Genomic DNA, 20,763 nt, shown 5'->3' on the forward strand with positions numbered 1-20,763 from the left:
ATCGCGACTGAATATATGGGGTATCAAAGGGACGCTGCAGCAGAGTCTTGTTTGGTTGCTCGCGTGCGTGCTGCGGCTGCTTGCATGCAGGCATCCCGTGAAGCCACGGCATGGGGAGCGAGGTGGCTGGCATCGCATCGCTCGACTGTCCCTTGCTCAGCCGCCCGCCCCGTCGAAGCCCTGCCATGGCTGCCAGATGCAGTAAACCACTCACAGCCTCGAGTCGACAGTCGCCTGCCCGTCGGATGCTTCGACCCATAAGCAGCCCCCTTCGACTGACCGTGGCTTGCCATACTCTCTCACGCCCACGACTGTCTCTCGTCTCTTCGCCGCCGCCGCCGCCGCCACCACCACACCCACCCCGTCTTTTCCCAGACGGGCAATCTTCTCGGTCGCGCGGGGGGAGCCAGACTGCCTCACTCGGCCCACGGATGGCCGCATTCGGCAGCTGACGACGTAGGTGCCCGTCATATTCTCGTCCACGCCTCCCATCCCGCCATCCATCATCTGCCGGCAACGTGCTCACAGCGCAGGCGGCATGTAAAACTCACATCCAATGTCACGACCCCCGCCAAGACCGGAGCGTAGCACTTCACATCATCAACATTGCATCCCCCCCTCCCCCCCGTGACGCATTGGCTGCTTCACATCCACGAGTACAAGACGTCTGCATGACAAAGGGAAATGCTTCTCAAGCCTGTGGGGAGTTTGGATGCCGCCGCCAGGCTCACACTTCTGGCCTACCAACGCACAGACCGTCGCACAACATGCCCCTCTCCTCCCAGGGTGCCCCGATGCCATCATCGCACGTCGTAGGGTTACGTCAAGCTCCAGGGATCTCGCTCGCTCGGGAGCAACCGCGTGCGCGCCAAGCGACCCTGCTCGCTCATCAGTCATGTCGATGCTGTCCATGTAAGCTCATCAGAGCAAACAATTCTTTCCGCCGAGCCTCACCCCCTTTTCCTTTGTCACCCTCCCTCCAAAGTCCAAGCTGGCTTTCGTGCCTGGCTGGCACGGCTTGTCACCGCGGCGACTCCGACGACACGTCCACCGTCGTAAACACCATGATCTTGTCGCCGCCGCCGCCGCTGCTCGTCGAGTCCGCCACCCGCGCCGGGCAAGGCTGCTGCATTTCAGGTTCCTCGCCTCTATCGGCACTCACAGCTGCGTGGTGGTGGTGATTGTGCGTGTGTCCCTGCAGCACCAGTTCGATCTGGCTCCCATGGTCCGAACCGACGGGCTGAGATGGCGACCCCTCGCTCGCCGCCCCGGCGCATTCTTGATCCTCGAGCTTGTCCCAGTTGGTACCCATGACGGTGGTGCCCATTGTGCCCAGCGGGTTCCTGGGCCGCTTCTTGCGGGCGCTGCCGCTGATGGTATCGCCGTGGTATGAAGGCGTTTTGGAGATCTCGGTGTTCCCCAGCGCCAGCCGCAGGATGGGCCAGCACAAGGGTAGGTTGCCGACCATGACGGCGATGCCGACCTCGGCGACATACCAGTACAAGAAGACGTACGAGTTTGGCGTGCTGAAGTTGTAGTAGCGGTTGAGGATCGAGGCAAGAATCTTCAGTGAGATGGCAAGTCAGCAGACAAGAGGGCGGAAAGGGGGGCCGCAAGAAACCATAGTATCCTCACGTTGAACACACCCAGGCCCAGAATACAGCAGAGAATAACCTTCCTAGTGCAGTAGTCAGCCAGCTGATTGGAACTAAGCCCGTGTTCCTTCATACCTCTTGACCGCCAAGCGTGTCTTGATGATGATGGGAATCGGAATAAAGAGAAGCAAGAGGTCGGACGAGATGTTGCAGGCCGTCGCGAATATCATGTGGTGGTAGTAGGTTGCGCATTGCACTGCATGCCTGTCAGCCATTCTTGTGCCTCTGCCTGGGCTTCGCACTGCCGCGTACTGATCTTGACGGGTACCGCCCAGTACTCGTGGGTCGGGCTGCACCAGAAGAAGATGAACATGAAGACAACGACCAGGTACGTGACGGCGCAGTACACGGCGGCAATCTTGACGAGTGTGTGCTGCCTTGTCAACGTGTTTCTCCTGGATAACTGGTCAGTATAGAGAGCAAGCCACGAGAATAGGACGAGGACGCACGTCAGTCGGGCGTAGAGAATCAAGAGGCAGGCCTTGACTGTCCAGATGGCGGTGAGGGTAAAGATTTCGAGGACAAAGGTCATGATGCTGCCGTAGACGGCTCTCTGGACTTCAGCCGGGGAGAGGACGGCGGCGGCCTTGGGAGGCATGTAGTTGCTGCCATTCTTGGCAACCTCGTTGATGGTGACGACGACGCCGGTGAAGTTGATCTGGATCCTGTTAGACGGATCGAGCGTTGACAGGGCAAGCTTGGACGAGTCTTGCCAGCGTCGGGCCAAGGGCCGACTCGACGTACTAGAGCAAAGATCATGAGATAGTCGTCAATCATGAGGGCTCTCCATTTGCCCAGCTTGATTCGGCGCGAGGCAATGCGGCAGCCGACCACGACGACGCCCAGAGAGAAGAGGACCCATGATTCGATGGCCAAAGAAGTGGTGTCCATGGTCGTAGCGGCGTCGGGTTCGTCATGAGCAAGAGGATGGGCTCAAGCAGGCGAAGCAAGCGGAGGAGAGGTCGGTGTGTCGTTGGAGCGTGCGAGATTCGGGTCGCCGGGCACCGAGTTGCCTTGCTCGCCCTCGAGCAGCCTCTGGAGCGACGCTGAACCAGCTGTCGTTCAAACGGTCGAGGCGGGTTCTGCAACGAGGACGGCATGAGCCGTACCTGAAGCGCAACCACCCAGCTATATTACATGGTGGTGGATTCGCACATGATAAACACGCCCCAGCCTTTCCGGGGTCGCAAGCAAGGAGGTAGGCCCACCGACGGCCGAGGGGAGCGGACCATCGGACCAGAGCGAATGTGACCGGTTTGGGGACCCCTGTTGCAAGGGAATGCGTTGACATGGCTTTTTGCTCGTCGTTTCTTTTCTTAGAGTGTGCTGGCGTGACGGGTGCTGGGGCAGCGGAGCACAAGGAGCATGGTGATATCGGCCCAGATATTTCGTCGGAGCCGTGGCGAATCACACACAGGCGTCCATCTGCCGGCAGCGGCGCGCCCCCTTGGCGTGCGGGTCGCGATCTGCGAGCTTTGGCACCCGCTTCATGCACTGCATTGGGTATCATCAGCCACACGCACAGAGGCTGCCACTGCGACATGCTGAGCCTGCCCTGGTCACTGCGACCCATACTGATACTGAACCTGTCCCGGGGACGTGTGCGCGAGCGAGACGGAGAGCAAGAGGCTTCGGGAGAGGGCGAGAGGAATAGCGAGAGGACGAGAGGGGGGCAAAGAGGCCAGCGACGGGGGAAGAGGGGGAGGCAGCGGGTGTTTGGATGGCACCGAGCACCGTTTGCACTGTACTACACTGTACAACGCCGTGTATCCGCTGGGCCATGGAAGATGGCCGAGCCCTAACTTACAGCGATTCCCCCCACTGAAGAGCCCGCTGAAGATTTCGATTCCCCTGCGACTGACAGTGCCACCACCAAGCATGGTCCCGAGCCGGAGCCTCCAAGAACAAGTCCGAGTGGCAGGACCGGCCGATACGCCGTCCAATGAATGGCCGGGTGCCAGCCGCGTCATGTATGCATGGACAAAGCCGTACTGTGTGCCGGCGAAATGGAGTCGACGCCGAGAAGCAGACCTTGACGAGTGTGGTGAAAACCTGCACGCAGATACGGACACCCTTCTCGCCATTCCTCCTGGCAATGGACGTCGTCTTGTGCAGTACTGGACGTTTCCATCCGTCCCTCTCTGTGACTGAGAGAATTGGCAACTTGGAGTTGCCGTCGCCTCGCCGCTCGTGCATACTACCAGCATCTTGTTTTACATAGACACTCCCAAGTATGTACTGTACAGCAAACTGTATGTATAGTATGTATGCTTCTCTGTCCCACCCGACTTCTGACAAAAGCCTCTCGTGCCATTAGCCGCTACCCTGTCCATGGACATGAATTGGCCCCCCTTTTTCTGTCGTCGGCTCTCCCTACCCGCGCCGCCAGCAACGAGACCCCCTTGTGGCAATACATACATGGGCGGTATATAATAACAAAGCGTGTCGCCTCCAGCCGACTTCACACCACAGGGTCAACGTTCCCTCGCCTGCCCTTGACGATGCCCTCGATATCAGACGTGACCCATCCGCCGTAGAAATCACCCGGCTGCGCCTCGACCCTCTCGCCGTCGACGAAGCACTCCCACGGCGGCCCAGCGTAAAAGGACAGGTAGCCGCGCAACGGCGCAAAGCCCGCCGTCGGCTCCTCGTACGACCAGATGCGGTCCGCCACCACCACGTCCCCCAGCGCCACCAGCCAGTACGTCGCCGCGCCCTTCCACTCGCACCCCGTCGAGCGCCCGGTGCGTGTCAGGGCCGGCCTGACCGACGACGGCGGGAGGTAGTATGCTGTGCCGCCGACTCGCACGCGATATATGCGTGCCGTATTGCAACAATCAGCTGCTGCCTTTTCTCTCTCTCTGTCTGTGCGACCAAGGACAGGAGTAGACGAGGAGGGGGAAAGGGAGGCCGGGGGAACGGGAACTGCCCTATCCTGCAGACTGCAAGTGCCCACTCATGTGGTACTACATGCAACTGCATGGGCATGACATGTATGTATATAAATAAGGGGGAGGCGGAGACGCACTCGGTGGGTGATGCGTCTCGAGCACCCAGTAGCCGTCTCTGGTATCGGCCACCTCTTGGCCCTGATATGTGATGCGAAGGTGTCGCGACGTCTTTTCCAGCAGCGGCGGCCGCGGGAAGCTCTGGACGTTGAGCCTGCTCGTCGTCGTCATGTTTCGCGCCGCTCGGCCAATTTGCGCGGGTAGATGCGACGTATCGACGGCTGAGTGTCGGTCTCGGAAAAGGAGGATGTCACCGGTAAGAAAGCCGATGCAGAGGAGGAAAAGGCGGCTTTGACTGTGCAAGCTGAATGAATGAAGCCGTCATTCGTCAAAGGCGGTGCGTGTGTACAGTAACGTATCTTGTTACTTTAGTCGACGTGGCTGGTGGCCCTCGAATCTGTGGCGGTGCAGAACGTGCGTCACCTCGTGGCGCCCCGCAACCCCCTCCACTCACATGACAATCTCCCCGCCCCAAGCCGCTCCGATCCGCCTGCTTCACACGCACGGCTGACAGCGAACCATCATCCCATCCATCGCAGCCTCACCTCAACGTGTTGCCGCAGCTCCCACCGGCCGCCTATTGAAACGATAAGCCGCCCGCACCCAGGCCGCCCCGTCCGCGCGCACTCACCACCACCCATCCGTCCATCGCCGCCGCCGCGCATACGACGAGCCTTCCGCAATGTCGAACCGCCAGCTCGCGCGCGACACGCAGGTCGAGTTCCAGGCCCGCTTCCAGGCCAAGCAGGCGCGGCGCGAGGCGCAAAAGGCGGCCAAGCAGGACCCCGTGCTGCGCAAGCAGATCCAGGACCTGCTGAAAAAGGGCGAGACGCAAAAGGCCTACCAAAAGGCAAAGATGCTCCTCTCCAAGCAGGCCCTCGCCCAGCAGATGGATCAGATGGCCGATATGGCCGAGCTTTCCGCCGCCCAGATCCAGGCAAACAATGCCATGAACCGCATGACGCACATGATGGGCCAGTCGTCGCGCACCATGAACGCTGCCCAGAGAAACACGAATCCCGAAAAGGTCGGCCCCCGTCACCGCCACCTCGCCCTCTCAAGGCTGAAATCGCTAACCAATCTTCTTCAGACCCTCGTCACTCTCGAGCAGTTCAAGCAGCAAAACGAAGAGTACGCCATGTCCAACGGCATCTACCAGGACGCCATCACCCAGTCCACCTCGGTCCAGGTCGGCGAGGACGCCGTGCACGAGCTCCTCGGCAAGCTCGCCGACGATGCCGGCATCGAGCTCAGCCGCGAGCTCAACAAGGCCACCCCGGCCGCCGCAGAGCCCCAGGCCGCCTCCGCCACCAGCGAGCCCACGGCCGAGGAAGAGGATAAGCTGCAGCAGAGACTGCGCGCACTGCGGGCTTAGACAAGTTTCCACAAGGGGTAAGATAAGAAACGGACACGTTAAAAAGACGGATGAGAAGTCAAGGAATGCGGGAGACCTGGAGTCGACTCGGTCCACGGAGGATGACGATGACTACTTCTGGTCAGTCGTTGAGCGCACGGCTGCTTGCCCTGGACTATAGGATTATTGTTTGGCGTTTGGGAGAGAGACTTGGGCCCGCCTGTCAACTTGCGTCGGACTGTACCTATTTGCTCTTGAATGCGATTTCTTTTGGGTACCATTGCTGAGCCGCCTCCCCAGTGACTCGCCTTTCGGCCCCCTTTTCTTTCCCTAGTTCATCAGCCATGATGCATGTATACCATATGTGCGTATACAGAGCCCCGCGAGCCATCAAATGCCCACGTTCAACATCGTCCCGTCCCGCTAGGTACACTGTCCTGTCAAACGACACAAGCAGCCCGCGCACCCCCGCCCTCACATGTATAGACTTGCCACGGCGGTGATGTCCCTCTTGATCAACTCCTGGGCCTGCTGCATCTTGAGGTATAGCTCCGGATCGCCGACGATGCGCGCCGCGTTCTTGACCTCGCGGCATGTCTCGTCGAGCCGCGTAATTGTCCTCACAATGGTGCCCTCGAGCACATCCGTCAGCGCCGTGATGTTCTTGAAGCTCATCCCCCGCGCCCACTCGTACACCACCTCCATGAGCCCGAAGCGCGCCCGCGACACAAAGTCGTTGGAATCGTCCGACGCCTGGATCACCTGCAGCCGCGTCTGCACGTCGTTGACTTTTTCCGAAATGGCGACAATGGTGTCACGCCCGCGCGACAGGTTGCCCGTCAGTGTCGGCTCGACCAGCGTCTTTTCCTGAAACACAAACGACGACAGCAGTGCCGCAATCTCGGCCGGGTCAAAGTCGGCCAGCACGTTGTCCAGGATAAGCTCAGTCAGCACCAGCTCGTCGCCCGAGTGCACCTCGCACGCCACCTTGCCCTTGAGCTGGATGCGCGTTGCGTCGTCGATGAAGTCAAGCTCCTTGAGCACCTGCACGCGCTGCTCGTAGTCGGGCAGCAGTTGCAGGTTCTGGCCCGAGAGCGACTGCTTGAGCTGCGAGATGTGCTCCTTGATGAGCCATTCGTCGTGGCACATGGCAAACTGTCCAATTTCTGTCAGCGCAACCTTGACCGACACAAGTTCGTTGCCAGACTCACATGCTTCAAGAAGCCCGGGCACGACGTCGCAGGCGAATTCGACATCGACTGCACCAGCTGCGCCCTCTTGTCCACAATCTCTTGCAGCTGCATGCTCTTGATCTTGCCCATGTCCTGCTCGTCCCACCTGTCGTCCCAAGCGTAGCAGATCTCTTGAAGCCGCTCCATCGCTTGTTGTCCGACCTGGCCGGGCTTGAAAATGTCGGGCACCGTGCCCCTGATGACCCATCTTGTCAAGCACTCGATATCACTCAGGGGCACATGCAGCGTCCTCGTCTGCATCCGTCGCTTGCCCTGAGGCAACCTGTGCAAGTACCTGCGGAACGCGGGGATAAAGGGAAGCTGGTCGGTGGCGTCGCGCCGTTCCCTCAGCGGCTTCACGGCGCACACTTGGATCACCGGCTCGTCCAAGGAGCCCCGGGGGCTCATGCCCTCGGAAACGAGCAAGCCGACGGTGCGTATGCCCTCCCAGCTGAACACCACGAGGCGTTGGGGAGAAAACATTCGGCGTCCAATCGTGATCCTCAGAAGCCCTTTGTAGAGCTCGTGCGTAAGCTGCTTAAAGTCCTGAGCGGCCTGGTGGCACTCGTCCATGGCGGTGTCGCACGTGTCGCACGAATCCCGCTTGACCTTGGCCAGATCCGCCTGCGCCAGCTTGACATCCTTTTCGTGCTCGGGCAGCAACTGCTGGGTGGCGTGTTCGGAGAAGCTACGCTTAATCATCTCCTCAATCTTCAACGCCTCAACCCGTAGCAGGTTAAGGATCATGTTGTACGTCAGGCGGAACTGGGACCGCAGCTTGGACGGCTCGCCGAGGATCATGTTGCGCAGTTCCCCCGCGGGAGGCACATCGTCCGAGCCTCCCGGAGGCACGACGATGACCGAGCCAACAGTGTCCAGGCCGCGCCGACCAGCACGGCCGGCCATCTGGGTGTACTCACCGGGCAGCAGGTTCCGGAACGAGTGGCCGTCGTGCTTGCGATAGCCAGAAAAGACCACCGTCCGGGTCGGGAGATTGAGGCCCATGGCAAATGTCTCCGTGGCAAAGAGCACCTTAACCAGCGTTTGGGCAAACAGAATCTCCACCAGCTCCTTGACAATGGGGAGTAGGCCACCGTGGTGAACGGCGATGCCTCGCCCCAAGAGCTCCCGGAGCCTGATGATTTGGGGCAGCACCCTGTCTTCGGGCTTTAATCGTGCAACCGACTTCTCAATAATCATGTGAATGTGGCTCTTTTCAGACGCCGTGCAAAAATCCTGGTTGCTCAGCGCGTCGGCGTTTTCCTCGCATCGCTTCTTGGAAAAGACAAAGATGCATGCCGGGAGCAGGCTCTGCCGGCGGAGAAACTGGACAAGATGAACCCACAAGTTCTTGTCCTGGGCAGCAGACGACATGCCGCCGGGACGCCCGGTTCGACCCATGTGGCCGGGGGCGTGGCTGGCACGAGGAGGGCCGCCGCGTCCTCTTTGCTGGCCACCCCCCACGCGCTGCTGCCCGCCCCCGCCCCGGCCTCCGCCGCGTTGTTGCCCGCTCCTCGGAGGGCCACCTCGCTGGCCTCCCCGGGGATTGCCGCCCCGGATGGCCATAGCGGCTTCCGCCGGCTTCTGCCTGTCCTTGCCCTGAGCGATGCCATGTGCGTCTTTCCAACCCTTTTCGACAAACTTCTTGTCGGCGTCGACAATCATGTGGATGTCTTTGCCAGCCCAGAGGTAGTGCTCCAGGGGCACCGGACGCTTGGAAGTTGAGATGACGTAGATGTCCTTTTGCTTGGTGCGGCCCACCCAGGACGCGAATTCGTGCGTGTTGGGGACCGTTGCCGAGAGCAGGATGAGAGAGACGTGCTCTGGAAGCATGATGATGACCTCTTCCCACACGACGCCCCGTTCAAAGTCGTTGACGTAGTGCACCTCGTCGAAAATGACAAACTCGACGTCTCGGATCAGGTCGGCCCCTCGGTAGAGCATGCTGCGCAGAATCTCCGTGGTCATGATGAGGCAACTAGCCTCGGGGTTGATCTGCACGTCGCCCGTGAGGATGCCGACGTCGTCAAAGTCGTTTCTGAAGTCGCGGAACTTTTGGTTGCTGAGGGCCTTGATGGGGGACGTGTAGATGGCTTTTGTCATGTGCTTGGCCGCCAGGGCGATGGCATACTCGGCCACGACCGTCTTGCCAGCCGAGGTGTGAGCGGCCACAAAGACCGAGTCACCGTTTTCGAGGTGGTAGACCGCTTCCTTTTGGAAGGTGTCGAGCTCAAAGGGCCACTCTCGCGCCATGTCGGGCACCAGCTCCCTAAAGTTGGGCATGTCGCTCGAGATGTCGACCATGTGTGCCCATTCACGGCCAGCCTTCCTAGCGCTGGAAGCTGCGAGCACGCCATGGGGTTCGAGGGAGGGGAACTCGACTGGCAAGATGTCGTCAATGTCGTCGCCGTCCTCTTGGCCGTTGAGAGCATCGTCTTGTGAGACATGGGGGGAGCCGTCGTTGTCATCCCGCTCTGCGCCGCCTGGATCCTCGGGGTCCTCCTCGAGCACCTGCTTGATGGCATTCGCATCCTCGTTGTCGTCAGATGCCGCTTTCTTGCTGAACTTTATGCCGCGCCTCATGCCCGGCGCGACCTCGAGCAAGCCTCCCTGGGCACCGAGTTGGATGACCCTCTCAAGCTTGTTTGCACGAGGGCCATCCTCGTCAGCCGTCCCGCCAGCGTGAACCTGATCCTCGAGAGCGGCCGTGGCCTCGATGCCGTCAAGGCCGCCCGGGGCGAAGGGAAAGAAGCCAGCGGCCCCCCTCACAAATTCGGCGCGGCTTGCGGGCTTGCGTAGCAGGCTGGTCGAGTTCTTTGCCGTGGCACTATTCATCGGCACCGTCACGTTTTCGTAGCCGGTAACCCTGCCCTCGAGGCCACGGCGCAGGAACCGGGTAACGGTGCGGGTCTGCGGGGGGGCAAGCTTGAAGAGCGAGGCATAATCGGCCTCGAATTCCCATCGCTGCTGCAGGCGGTTGAGCCATTCTGTCGAGAAGCAGGCCGAGGGCAACAGGAATTGGTTCTCGAGTTGGCGTTTCACTTGTTCTGTGTCGTCGGACTGGCGCCTGACAGACGCGGCAGCCAAGGCCTCGTCGTCGCCATCAGCCTGCGACAAAAGCAGGGCGTCGATGCCAACCATGTCAACAAATCGGGGCTCTCGTTGTCGCCGGCGGATGCGGCTGTCTGGGGATGAGATGAGCTTTCTGAAGTTGACTCTCTCTTTGGAAATCGAGGTGAGTGTGATGCAGGGCGAGGTACCTTTTTGCTGCAGAGGTACAAGCCCCACAGCGGGCCATTGACGAGAGGTTTGGGCAGCGCTGACATAGGTGGTGACGTCCGCTGTATTTTAGGTGCCCCTGTACGGATACATAGCTCCTTGACTCGTGGGTAACGCAGCTGACATTCTCCTCAAAGCGGCATACCGCAGAGCCAGATGGACCCGGCATCAAGAGGCCCAACACGTCAGAAGAGAGGCAGTCACAAGAGGCCCGAGGCAAGGGAAGAGGGTGTGTTACATGACCACGCAAACTAATAAAAGTACAATGCCCCTTACCCTTGGTCCGTCTATCAAAAGCATCTTGGAAATCGTTGGGAGTGTATAGGCTGGCCGCATCCCGAGCCTACAAGAGTTGTCACTCGTGCTTCTTCTGCCCAGAGTTCAAAGTCCTCGCCTCTCAGCCCCTCCCCTCTTTGCACGCTGGTCGCCGATCCATCGCTTGCGCCGTTGCCTCTCGTCGCCTCCTCTTGGACCCCTTAGACGCGCAGCAGCTTGGCGGCATAGTCCTCAATCAGCTGCTCCGTAGGGAAGCTCATCTCCTCGAGCTTCTGGGCATAGGGGGTCGGGACGTCGGCGCCCGTGACGCGCTGTGCCGGGGCGTCGAGGTAATCAAAGGCATACTCCATCGTCAGGGCGAGAACCTCTGCGCCGACGCCAAAGGCGGGGAAGCCCGACTCGACGGACAAGAGGCGGTGCGTCTTCTTGACCGACTTGACAATGGACTCGACGTCGAGGGGCTTGACGGATCGCAGGTTGATGACCTCGGCCTCGATGCCGTGCTTCTTCTTGAGGTTCTCGGCGGCGACCAGGGCCTGGCCAACGCAGCGGGAGAGAGTCACAATGGTCAGGTCCTTGCCGGAACGCTCGACCTTGGCCTTGCCAAAGGGCAGGACAAAGTCGTCCTTTTGAGCGGCCTCGGACATGGGGAAGGACTGGCCGTACATGAGCTCGTTTTCGAGGACGACGACGGGGTTGGGGTCGCGGATGGCGGCCTTGAGCAGGCCCTTGGCGTCCTCGGCGCTCCAGGGGGAGACGACCTTGAGGCCGGGTACGCTTCCGTACCAGGCCGAGTAGTCTTGGGAGTGCTGGGCGCCGACACCGGCAGCGAAGCCGTTGGGGCCGCGGAAGGTGATGTTGCAGGGCTGGATGCCGCCCGACATGTAGAGGGTCTTGCCGGCCGAGTTGACGATCTGGTCGATGGCCTGCATGGCAAAGTTGAAGGTCATGAATTCGCACTGCCAAGGGTAACATGTGAGCCAGAGAAGCCAATTGACAGGCTGCGGTGGGCGGAGAGGCCAAGGGCGAAGGTACTGACCACGGGGTGCAGGCCGCTCAGGGCAGCGCCAACGGCCAGGCCACAGAAGCCGCTCTCGGTTATGGGCGTGTCAATGACGCGCTTGTCGCCGAAGCGGTCCAGCAAGCCCTTTGTGACCTTGTAGGCGCCATTGTACTGGGCAACCTCCTCGCCGAGGACAAAAACCTTTGGGTTGGCCTCGAGCTCCTCGGCCAGGGCCTCGTTGAGCGCATCTCGGACTGTGTATTCCTTGGTGCCGGCGCCGCTCTCGGCGTACCGCCTGCTTTGCTGGGCGCCGAAGAAGCCGGGCGTGACAAAGGGGCGCTGGGAGAGGGCGAGGGAGGGCGCGGCGGGAGCCTTGACGGGAGCGCGCGTCGAAGCGGCCCAGCGAGCTGCCGGTCGGAGAAGTCGGGACATGGCTCGGAGACGGTCGGTCGGGGTCGGAGGGCAAAGGATGATGGACGAGGCGCGACGGCTACGGCTGAAGCCACACCAGCTCTGGGCGACGCAGCGGCGGGAGGCGGAGGAGGAGGCGTTGAAGGTTGGAGATCTGAGGCTGCAAGGGATCGCAACTGGTGGAGAGGCAAATTTCCTGACGAGCTTTTTCCCGCGCAGCTAGAGGTGATGCGATGTATCTTTTCGCGGGGTTTACTAGCACGTGGGACCTGCTCATGTCGCTGGCTTCTACGGATCTACCTGATGGGAGCTCACCCACTGGACCTCCCCTGCAGCGCCTTTTTTTCGGCGCCCCGTTGAATCGCGGCGGGCAATTGGCGCCGTTCTGTTGGGGACGGGTCTCTGAACCCATTACCTAAGCCGCCCGTCCGTCTCTTCCTCGTCTCACCACTCGCGTGATGGCTTCAATTGCCGTGCATGCTACCAAGCACATCCGACGCCTTCAGTTCCAGTGATGATGCGATTGCAAATCCCGCCTGCGAACGCCAATCATCAGAGACCGTACGTTGCGTCGACTCCGGAGGCCTTTCCCCTGAGGCCATGGCCGTGAATTGAGCACCACCGCCCAAGGGTCAATCCAGTCCCAGTTCACGGTGGCAAGTCTTACCCCAACTCGATCACTGTCGCCTGTTGATACACGCAATGGCGGGATGCCTTTGTCCCGGTGCCAGTTCAGTGTCAGCACCGGCCGGTCGTACCTTTTCGTAGAACACGCTCGTTGGTCCCTCTGCCCACGCCGGCATGCCACAAATGCAGATGCTGAAAAGCAGCGTCCACTTCCTGTGACGCGGCATGTAAATATATATTCCGTGTACAGACACCGTCATCGAGTAGACCAAGACCATCGCATCAAGGCCTGCAACGTACGTTGGCATGCTACGGGGCGTCTCGTGTGTTGGTGAAGCGGTTCCACCAAGCAATGGGTGACGGTGGGCATTCGGTCGAGTTCGATGGCAGTTCACGTCGCACACTCAGGCTCTTAGCCCATTGCTATCCCCTCTTCACTTTCCTCCTTGCAGACCAGTCACAGAGCATTCTTCTGTTCAACATGGATCACATCTGTTCTGTCCGCGTCATTGACCTATAGCTTTCCCTGTGTCTTGTTCAGCTCATCGTCAGGTTATAAAAGGGCCCGATCCCCTCGGGTCTCGGGCTACTCTTTTCTGTTCCTCGACAGGCTCTCTTTGATCAACTCATCTCAACCACCTGCCACGCGGCACTTTCTCGTGAGCATCTGTACTTCCATTCAAGGCACGCTTCCTGCCACCGACGTCAATCCCAGGATTACTGTTCTTAAACCACTCAACAATCGGCCGAGACCCAGACTTCACTATGACCCGGATATATCCCTCCGAGTGTGAGATTCTCGTCGTCGTTGGAAATGATGACACGATCGACAGCATGTGGGAGAAGTTGCAAGATCTCTTGCGCGTCAAGGGCATGGAGAACACGTACGCGGAGAAGGAACGTCGAACTGAAGAAGATTGGATCAAAATCGGCTTGGCCGACTCTTACTCTCCGCCGAATCCAATGCCCGAGCCGTGCAAAGAAATCCGCCACTATCTAAAAAAGCTGGGTTATAAAGAGGGACTGAACACTTCGGGTGGATTCCGTTTTGACCCCTGAAGGCTGCCGAAGTCAGGTGTTGACCTTTGCGTTACGCTCCCTGCGTCATTATGGACGGCTGGCTTTGTCGGGTCTCGCCGCCGTCCATTCAATTTACCATTCGATGCTGAGCACTAAACATCTCAGCCAACACCTGACAAAATCAAGGGACTGGGTGAACTTCTGACATGGTCTGGTCGAGGGTGCGTTTCAAGGACAGCACTGGGGACATTCCCGCATTTGAAGCCGATTTAGCTTGGCCTAGACTTGTCGTCTATGTAGTCTAGACTTCACTTCTCGCGGTGAATACAGTTGCTTTCTACTCATGCTCCTATTTGGTCTCTGCCTCTGTTGAGCGTGATGCCTGGTACAAACAAGTACCATCTTGCCTGGTGGTCTAGGAGTGAATCGGACTGGCAATGTGAAAATGTCGTTGAAATAAGCGGTCTTCTGTCGCCTGGAGTAGACTGCGACTCAAAACCTTGACCCCCCCATGCTACTTCAGAAGAAACGACGATTACTCTGACAAACAGAGCTTACCTGAAGCCTCCATGGAGGCTCAAGGTCCGAGAAAAGATACTAATCGGTCAGCGATGAAATATTGAAGATCAAATGCAAGAGTCGGCTGAAGCCGGGGAACGAGATGCGTCGGAAGTCTGCTATTGAAAACATGGATCGTTGCGTTTTTTTCTTTGAGAACATCACGAGAACATACGGCCGTCTTGTTTCTCAAATCCTGCTTGTCTTGCCCAATATGCACTACCGTCAGCGGTTTCGATCTGGTTTTCGCTCTGGCTACAGCTCCCAACTGCGACGATTACGTCGGGCCGCTACTCTTCGTACAGGAAACTACCCGGCTATTTCGCACCGGTGACTTATATAGCATTCTACCAAGCCGTTTCGGTCCCCGTCCCCTCTATACGTGTACCTTTTGTCTTGAGAAAATGTGACGACGTGACCTCTAGCCGGGTGATTCTCAATAAATGAAGGCATAGAACTCCCCCTGGCGTATCCTTTTTGACTTGCGACTAGTATAAGTCTTTCTTCGAGCCTTGAGTCAGAGCAACCAGGATATGGGCTGTCCCACATCACGAGGGCCCTCAGCCCTACAAATTTAGTGCCAGCACGCGTCTATACTTCGTCGGCACACGGACGTGCAACGGCCTCTTGTAATAACATGTTTATCAGCACTTGCCACACGAGACGCTCATGGAAAAATATCTGATGGAATGTCAGGCTGGTTGGACTAAGAGTGTCTGCAGAAAGCAAAGGTAGGGGGGGCAAAGAGGGACTAACTAACATGAATGCCATGATTTAGCTTACAGGGTACGAGTTTGAGGAGATCAGTGACATTGAGTACCGTCATGGTCAAATATACAAACCATGCTGTCAACACATAGCGACTCCGTTTAAGGACGATGGGGTAGAAACCACGAGCAAAAGGGCAGAGAAAGCATGAAGACGGCGACCCGAGAGACGGTAGATGCACGAAAAGATGACATTGAAGACGGGAAGGTCATCGAAAGCACAATGTTCCACGGCACATGACTTGCATGTAGAGTGCGATGATGCGCTTGAAATAGCTGTGACCTGGCATGCAGCAAGCGCGAACATAATCAAGCTGAAGTTGTTTCTAATTTGCGGTACATATACACTTGAAAGTTGAAACGGTAATGCACTCATGGCTCGTGAATCATGCTTACTTTGCGAATCAGGCGGAACCCGTCCTTGTTTTGTAGGGGCGGAAAAAGTGATCGTCTTTAACTGTCCTTTATATGAGGATCTATCTATTGGGAGCAAGTGGGCAATGCGACGAGAGCCGGGTTCTAAATCTAGATAACTCGTGCCAGGGAGATTGTCTCTCTGCTTCGTACTCATCATATCATGCTCGTCCCTCTTGGGAGCAATTTTCCCATCTTGGGTAGATGGAAACGGCGCCTCCGGCGCTTTACTTCTCATCAAGTCCCGGACCGTGTGTTGGTGGTTGGGGACGGGACGGGCTTCCAAGTATTCTGCGTGGCATCTAACATATATGCGGCCTTGGGCTCCTAATTCTAAGGCGAAAGCAAGCCAAGAATCAGCCCCAGTGGTCGTCGTCGGTATCTGATTCGAAATCGCACTCGGAACACTCTGCATCCTTCCTAGCTTTAGGCCGCTGCCTCTTTTGGAGGGTGTTGTAGCGCAGCTTCGGATTCGCCGGCCCAGACTGTGTCGGTGTCGGTGTCGGCGTCGACGCTGCAGCCATGATTGGCGCTGAGATGTGGACACAGCGCATCTCCTCTTTTTCCTGCCGCTTCCGTAGTGAGAAAGCGGATAAGATAGACGAGAGCTTGGATTTGCAAGGAGGCTGTGGAAAGTCGAAGACGTCGACAGACTGATCCTCGGGGCAGTAGTCCCTGACCATGATGCCGGACTTCGCCCCTGTTGGCCTAATGTTCGCCAAGAGATTTTTGGTGTTGCAGAAGAGGGCTTTCGAAGCAGAAGCTAGACGAGCGATGCGGCAAGCTGGGTTGCTGTGCTCTTTGAAGCCCGTGACGTCTTCGTGTATCATGTAACGTGTATATCCTCGGCACCGTCCAGAGGCTTGCGTCTCGCGTAGAGACTGGAAGTCAAGTGAATGTGGTGAGAGTACAAAAAGCTAAGAGGAATCAAACGAAGGTAAGTTTCTTCGCTTAGAGGAGATGTGTAATGTTGCAGGTGGTCCATGAAAAAGATGAAAAGGTGGCATGTCATCTCTTATATGGAGGAGCCCTCGGGTGCGCTTTCCGAGTTACGCTTCTTGCAGCGTTTAGCATGTTATCGCGTTAAAGACCCGGCTACTCTGAAACGACTTAAATCAAAGTCTAAGTTTCTGACAGAATAGCCTTTCAAGCGAGTAATGCTCTGCGGTGCTGTTGGCAGAAACGGACTAGAGCGGCCAGCGCAAGATGGAGTGTTTCAAGCAAGACCCTTGCGGGGCACCAGAATGTGTGCATGGCTGACTGCCTTCACGGGCAGTGGCGATGCAAATCTACGACGGGGGCTGACAGCTGCCACACCCTTTGGAGGCCTAGAGGGTAGAGTTCCTGCACAGCTGCGCCTGGAAACACGGACCTCAGTGGCATGTGTGGTGGTTGCCGGTTTGAGATGCGAGAGTTCAGTTTAAAGTGTCATCTTGACTCTTTCTCTTATGCTTCTTGAGTCGGCGAGTAGGCTCTTTCCGCACGACCAGGCTTCATACCGGGGGGCTGTTTGGACAAGTTTACGCTCAAGCTCAACCCCAGGCGCGGCTAATGTTGAGCTCAGAGAGTAAGACATGTGGTTTGCTTCTACTGGCAGACAATCAGTGAACAAGAACGTGACTGGTTCAGTACGTAGAGAGTTTTGGCTCGTCTTGACTGTCCACCCGAGTAGTCTACAAGACGATGTTGATCCGCCGCAGCTCGTCATTTTTTTAGAGACAATCCGCTGAGGCTAGAATTGTGCCATGCCGTGGCTCAAGAAGAGCCAAAAGAATGGGGTCAAAAGGGGGTAATTTCTTGTACGCGGTGGCCTAATTCCGTCGGAAGCTCGGAATTCAGCACGGTCTCCAGCGTTTGACCACTTGGAGTAAGAGCATTATCAGGTTGAGAAATCCATTCGTTTCAAGGGCTTAACGCAGATCACGCCTTCCTAGGAAATAATCGCTCTCTGCAACCTTATTTGTTGCCAAGGACATCGGACTGTTTCCCCACGCTCCTCCACAAGGACTAGCGCTGCAGGATGCCGGTCATGGCCAACGGATGTGCCAATACCGGCAGCACGTCCAACCTTGTGTGATTGCCTGAGTCGTGATCTGTTTTTGCCTCCGAGCTACGAGGCCGTCATTCTGCTTCTAGAAAGACTGGAGCAGGGAATCAGGCGTTAGTAAATGCCCGAATCTGGTCCGGCCTAGCACGGAAGTGGAAGTCGAAGCTCAGCGGCTGACTGTCTGTGTGTATCTGACGGGTTACTGTCCATGACATTACTCATAACCTTCACCATCTCCAGTACCAATGAAAGTTCAGGCTTCGCCTAATTCAGTAGTCTCGACAATTTCCTTCCCTTGCCCCGCTGGATAGATAGATATAGCAACTCACCGGAGGCGATGCTTCCGTCGGAGGCGCCGCCATCCGTCCGCATGCCCTACAAGCAGTAGGGAGTTGCAGTCCGTAGGGAGACGCGGTTTATAGGGCAGACACGCAGAGGACGTGTTTTATAATGCAGCTCACCTACTGACATTGTGTCCAGGCAACTTCGTCGTAATAACAACTCATAAGAGTCAGGCAAATCACCAAGAAGACGATGTCCTCGCCTTGTCATACAACCAGATTCCCAAGCTGCACATGCTGCTCCACCTTATTCATCTTTACTCGTGTGTCTTCAAGTCGTTATTCAACCTCTTCTCTGTGCGGCCTCTTCCTCGCATTTTACTCACGCGCCTACAATTCTCTATCGGGCTGTCAGCATGCATGCTGCGGCTCTTATATCCGTTACATTCTCGGCGGCTCTCGTAGTCGCACAAGGCACGCAAGATGCCCCTCAGACCAGTGGCAACCCTACCGGAGTCGTCTTCGAAGCCGCCCTTCCGGCCGAAGCCTTTTCTGGCAAGGACGCTCTCAACGGCAACATCAAGGGCTCCATCCGTGCCGAAGCACCCCCCGACGGCGTTGGTGTGAAATTCACCGTCCACTTTGAAAATTTGCCCAAAGAGGGTGGTCCCTTCGGTAGGCGACTCGCTGTGACTTTAGGACCTGTGCAGCGCAGCCTTACCTGGCCGAGCTAATGTTATTCGTCTTGTAGCATACCATCTCCATGCTGCGCCCGTTTCTCAAGACGGCAACTGCACAAACACGATGGGCCATTTAGACCCCTTCGGCCGAGGCGAGCAGCCTCCCTGTGATGGCTCAGCCCCACAAACTTGTCAAGTGGGCGACTTGGCCGGCAAGCATGGCAAGGTCACCCAGGACCCGTTCGACGCCGAATACGTCGACCCCTTTGCCTCCCTTAAGGAGGATGACCAGGCCTTTTTCGGCAGCCGATCCTTTGTCGTCCACTTTGGCAACACAACGCGCATCACTTGCGCCAATTTTGCCAAAAAGGACGCCCCAGTTTCGGAGGACTCTGACAACACTACGTCGGATACGGAGAGCATGGCTCGACTCCGGCGTCGTTCGTAGTCGCACTGGCGACTTGATGCTCTTGGTTAGCGGTGCTAATTCCAACGAGTTGTTATTCTCCTCAATTATAGACTTGGTAGCTTTAAGCCGCCATTGTCCGTGAACGTGTATTCTTGCCGAAACGTATGGCATCAAGGACTGAGAAGGCCAACAACCGCATGGCAGGAAGGCAACATGTGTGAGGCAGGGAGCGCCTCTGTTCAGCTCGAAACCTGCGGTGCATTCCGAGTGACGACGAGCAATGCTTCGTCTAGTTGAGTCATTACCCATGGTACACATTGGGCGATCATCCCGGTCTCCAACCTAGTTATATTCGTCCTCTGTTTAGATATTATTGTCAGGTATGCCGACTGGACTTCGTCAGGATACGTGTGTAAAGTCGGCCGTTGCAAATTCCCCGCCGCCCCCTACCGCCATTCGCTTTAGGCAAGCCCCTTCCCCTTTTGACCCGTCGCTGCATACGGGATTGCTATAAGAACACCTATACGCCCTACCCCCTTCCACTCGGTTCTCTTTTTCTTCCTCTCTCTCTTTCTCACCGTGATCCCTGTCGGCCGGCCATCTAACGCAACTGTGCTTGAAGCTGGGCAGCAGCGAGGGCGGTCTGGACTGCGGTCAGCACGAAGGAGATGACGCCAAAGATGAGCAGCGTCCAAAAGGCCCTCCACTCGACCTGGTTTGTGCGGTCTCGCCATCGATCGCGGATCTTGATCACTTCGTGGGCCTGCACAAACTCCTGTACCTTGGCCAGCTGAGGTCCCAGGGACGCGAAGTCGGCCGCCTCGTAGACCATCTTATCGCGCAAGCTCCGGGCTGTCACGAGGCTCTCGATGGGGGCTTCGTGCCCGCACAGCTGGTTCAGCAAGGGGTCCAGATACGCCGCGTCGTCGGGCTTGGTGGCTCGGTGCCGCTCGATGCGGTGGAAGAGCCGGCGGGCGGCCTTGACTTGACCGAAGAGGATTTGATGGCATAGGAGAACCTCGCGGTGGAAGCGTCCGGTTTATGCGGCGAGGAGGTGCGTAAGTAGGTCGTGGTCTCGGAGGACGCTTTTGTAAAGTTTCTGTTTGTCTGCGACGTCATGAAAATAAAGCCAAACCCGACAACTACTATAGTTAAGTAGGAGGTGAGTGTTCTGGGAACTGATATGTTAAAAAGGCTGGAGCCGCCGGACTCGAAGTATTGCAGGGCGCAAACCGACGGGAAGCGAAAGAGGGACAAGGTGCGGGAGTTTTCGTCGAAGTAGAGATGGCCTCTCAAGCCGTCGATCCACTTAATGGAGATCTGCCTGCCTTTGATTTTGAGGCAGAGCGATGAAGCGTTTAGCATGGAGACGGAGAGCTTAGTACCGGCATGTATTACTCCAGCACCACCAGTCAGTGCGCGGCGTCGGCATCAAGCGGCATACCCACGCCAAGCGATCTCAGAAGAGGCGCAAGCGGACGGCTGGCCTGCGAGATTTTTTGGGGACCAAGCAACGGTGTCCCAGTGCAGCAGGGTTGGGAGACAGCGCGGCGGTGAAGAAGCCGGTGAGGCAGCCGACGATGGCAAGCGTGGCCTGGCGCAGCGCGTTCTCCAGCTGCTGCTGGGCCCGACATTCGCCGAGTCCCGCGCGGCGGATGAGCTTTTCGACGATGTGGTCGATGCTGCTTCGCTGGAAAGCCGGGTCGCGGACCGTCTCGACAACCATGAAGGGTAGATGTGGC

General features: G+C 57.7%; 9 protein-coding genes across 9 annotated transcripts; 3 read left to right on the forward strand and 6 right to left on the reverse strand.

Moving 5' to 3' along the window:
- Window positions 1-1,021: 1,021 nt before the first annotated feature.
- On the reverse strand, window positions 1,022-2,546 carry HRG_09983 (decarboxylase; the record flags this gene model as incomplete). The annotated part of the gene is made up of 6 exons (XM_044868454.1): window positions 1,022-1,564; window positions 1,636-1,678; window positions 1,731-1,851; window positions 1,908-2,047; window positions 2,105-2,313; window positions 2,400-2,546. The coding sequence occupies 6 exons, from the start codon at window positions 2,544-2,546 to the stop codon at window positions 1,022-1,024; spliced, it is 1,203 nt and encodes a 400-aa protein (XP_044716451.1).
- Window positions 2,547-4,116: 1,570 nt separating this feature from the next.
- HRG_09984 (uncharacterized protein) lies at window positions 4,117-4,834 on the reverse strand (the record flags this gene model as incomplete). The annotated part of the gene is made up of 2 exons (XM_044868455.1): window positions 4,117-4,445; window positions 4,684-4,834. 2 exons carry the CDS (start codon window positions 4,832-4,834, stop codon window positions 4,117-4,119), a joined length of 480 nt encoding a protein of 159 aa, XP_044716452.1.
- A 511-nt stretch (window positions 4,835-5,345) lies between these two features.
- On the forward strand, window positions 5,346-6,038 carry HRG_09985 (snf7 domain-containing protein; the record flags this gene model as incomplete). The annotated part of the gene is made up of 2 exons (XM_044868456.1): window positions 5,346-5,690; window positions 5,754-6,038. The coding sequence occupies 2 exons, from the start codon at window positions 5,346-5,348 to the stop codon at window positions 6,036-6,038; spliced, it is 630 nt and encodes a 209-aa protein (XP_044716453.1).
- A 453-nt stretch (window positions 6,039-6,491) lies between these two features.
- Window positions 6,492-10,390, reverse strand: HRG_09986 (rRNA-processing arch domain-containing protein; the record flags this gene model as incomplete). Its single annotated transcript, XM_044868457.1, has 5 exons — window positions 6,492-7,172; window positions 7,229-7,544; window positions 7,617-8,666; window positions 8,718-9,859; window positions 9,938-10,390. The coding sequence occupies 5 exons, from the start codon at window positions 10,388-10,390 to the stop codon at window positions 6,492-6,494; spliced, it is 3,642 nt and encodes a 1,213-aa protein (XP_044716454.1).
- Window positions 10,391-11,004: 614 nt separating this feature from the next.
- On the reverse strand, window positions 11,005-12,239 carry HRG_09987 (transketolase, pyrimidine binding domain-containing protein; the record flags this gene model as incomplete). The annotated part of the gene is made up of 2 exons (XM_044868458.1): window positions 11,005-11,763; window positions 11,844-12,239. The coding sequence occupies 2 exons, from the start codon at window positions 12,237-12,239 to the stop codon at window positions 11,005-11,007; spliced, it is 1,155 nt and encodes a 384-aa protein (XP_044716455.1).
- Window positions 12,240-13,610: 1,371 nt separating this feature from the next.
- Window positions 13,611-13,904, forward strand: HRG_09988 (uncharacterized protein; the record flags this gene model as incomplete). The annotated part of the gene is made up of 1 exon (XM_044868459.1): window positions 13,611-13,904. The coding sequence occupies one exon, from the start codon at window positions 13,611-13,613 to the stop codon at window positions 13,902-13,904; it is 294 nt and encodes a 97-aa protein (XP_044716456.1).
- A 2,056-nt stretch (window positions 13,905-15,960) lies between these two features.
- On the reverse strand, window positions 15,961-16,287 carry HRG_09989 (uncharacterized protein; the record flags this gene model as incomplete). The annotated part of the gene is made up of 1 exon (XM_044868460.1): window positions 15,961-16,287. One exon carries the CDS (start codon window positions 16,285-16,287, stop codon window positions 15,961-15,963), a length of 327 nt encoding a protein of 108 aa, XP_044716457.1.
- A 2,061-nt stretch (window positions 16,288-18,348) lies between these two features.
- HRG_09990 (copper/zinc superoxide dismutase (SODC) domain-containing protein) lies at window positions 18,349-19,060 on the forward strand (the record flags this gene model as incomplete). Its single annotated transcript, XM_044868461.1, has 2 exons — window positions 18,349-18,607; window positions 18,684-19,060. The coding sequence occupies 2 exons, from the start codon at window positions 18,349-18,351 to the stop codon at window positions 19,058-19,060; spliced, it is 636 nt and encodes a 211-aa protein (XP_044716458.1).
- A 562-nt stretch (window positions 19,061-19,622) lies between these two features.
- On the reverse strand, window positions 19,623-20,747 carry HRG_09991 (uncharacterized protein; the record flags this gene model as incomplete). Its single annotated transcript, XM_044868462.1, has 2 exons — window positions 19,623-20,005; window positions 20,537-20,747. 2 exons carry the CDS (start codon window positions 20,745-20,747, stop codon window positions 19,623-19,625), a joined length of 594 nt encoding a protein of 197 aa, XP_044716459.1.
- Between the last annotated feature and the right edge of the window lie 16 nt (window positions 20,748-20,763).

Source organism: Hirsutella rhossiliensis (assembly GCF_020360975.1).
Source record: "Hirsutella rhossiliensis strain HR02 chromosome Unknown scaffold00014, whole genome shotgun sequence".
Classification (NCBI taxonomy): Eukaryota; Fungi; Ascomycota; class Sordariomycetes; order Hypocreales; family Ophiocordycipitaceae; genus Hirsutella; species Hirsutella rhossiliensis.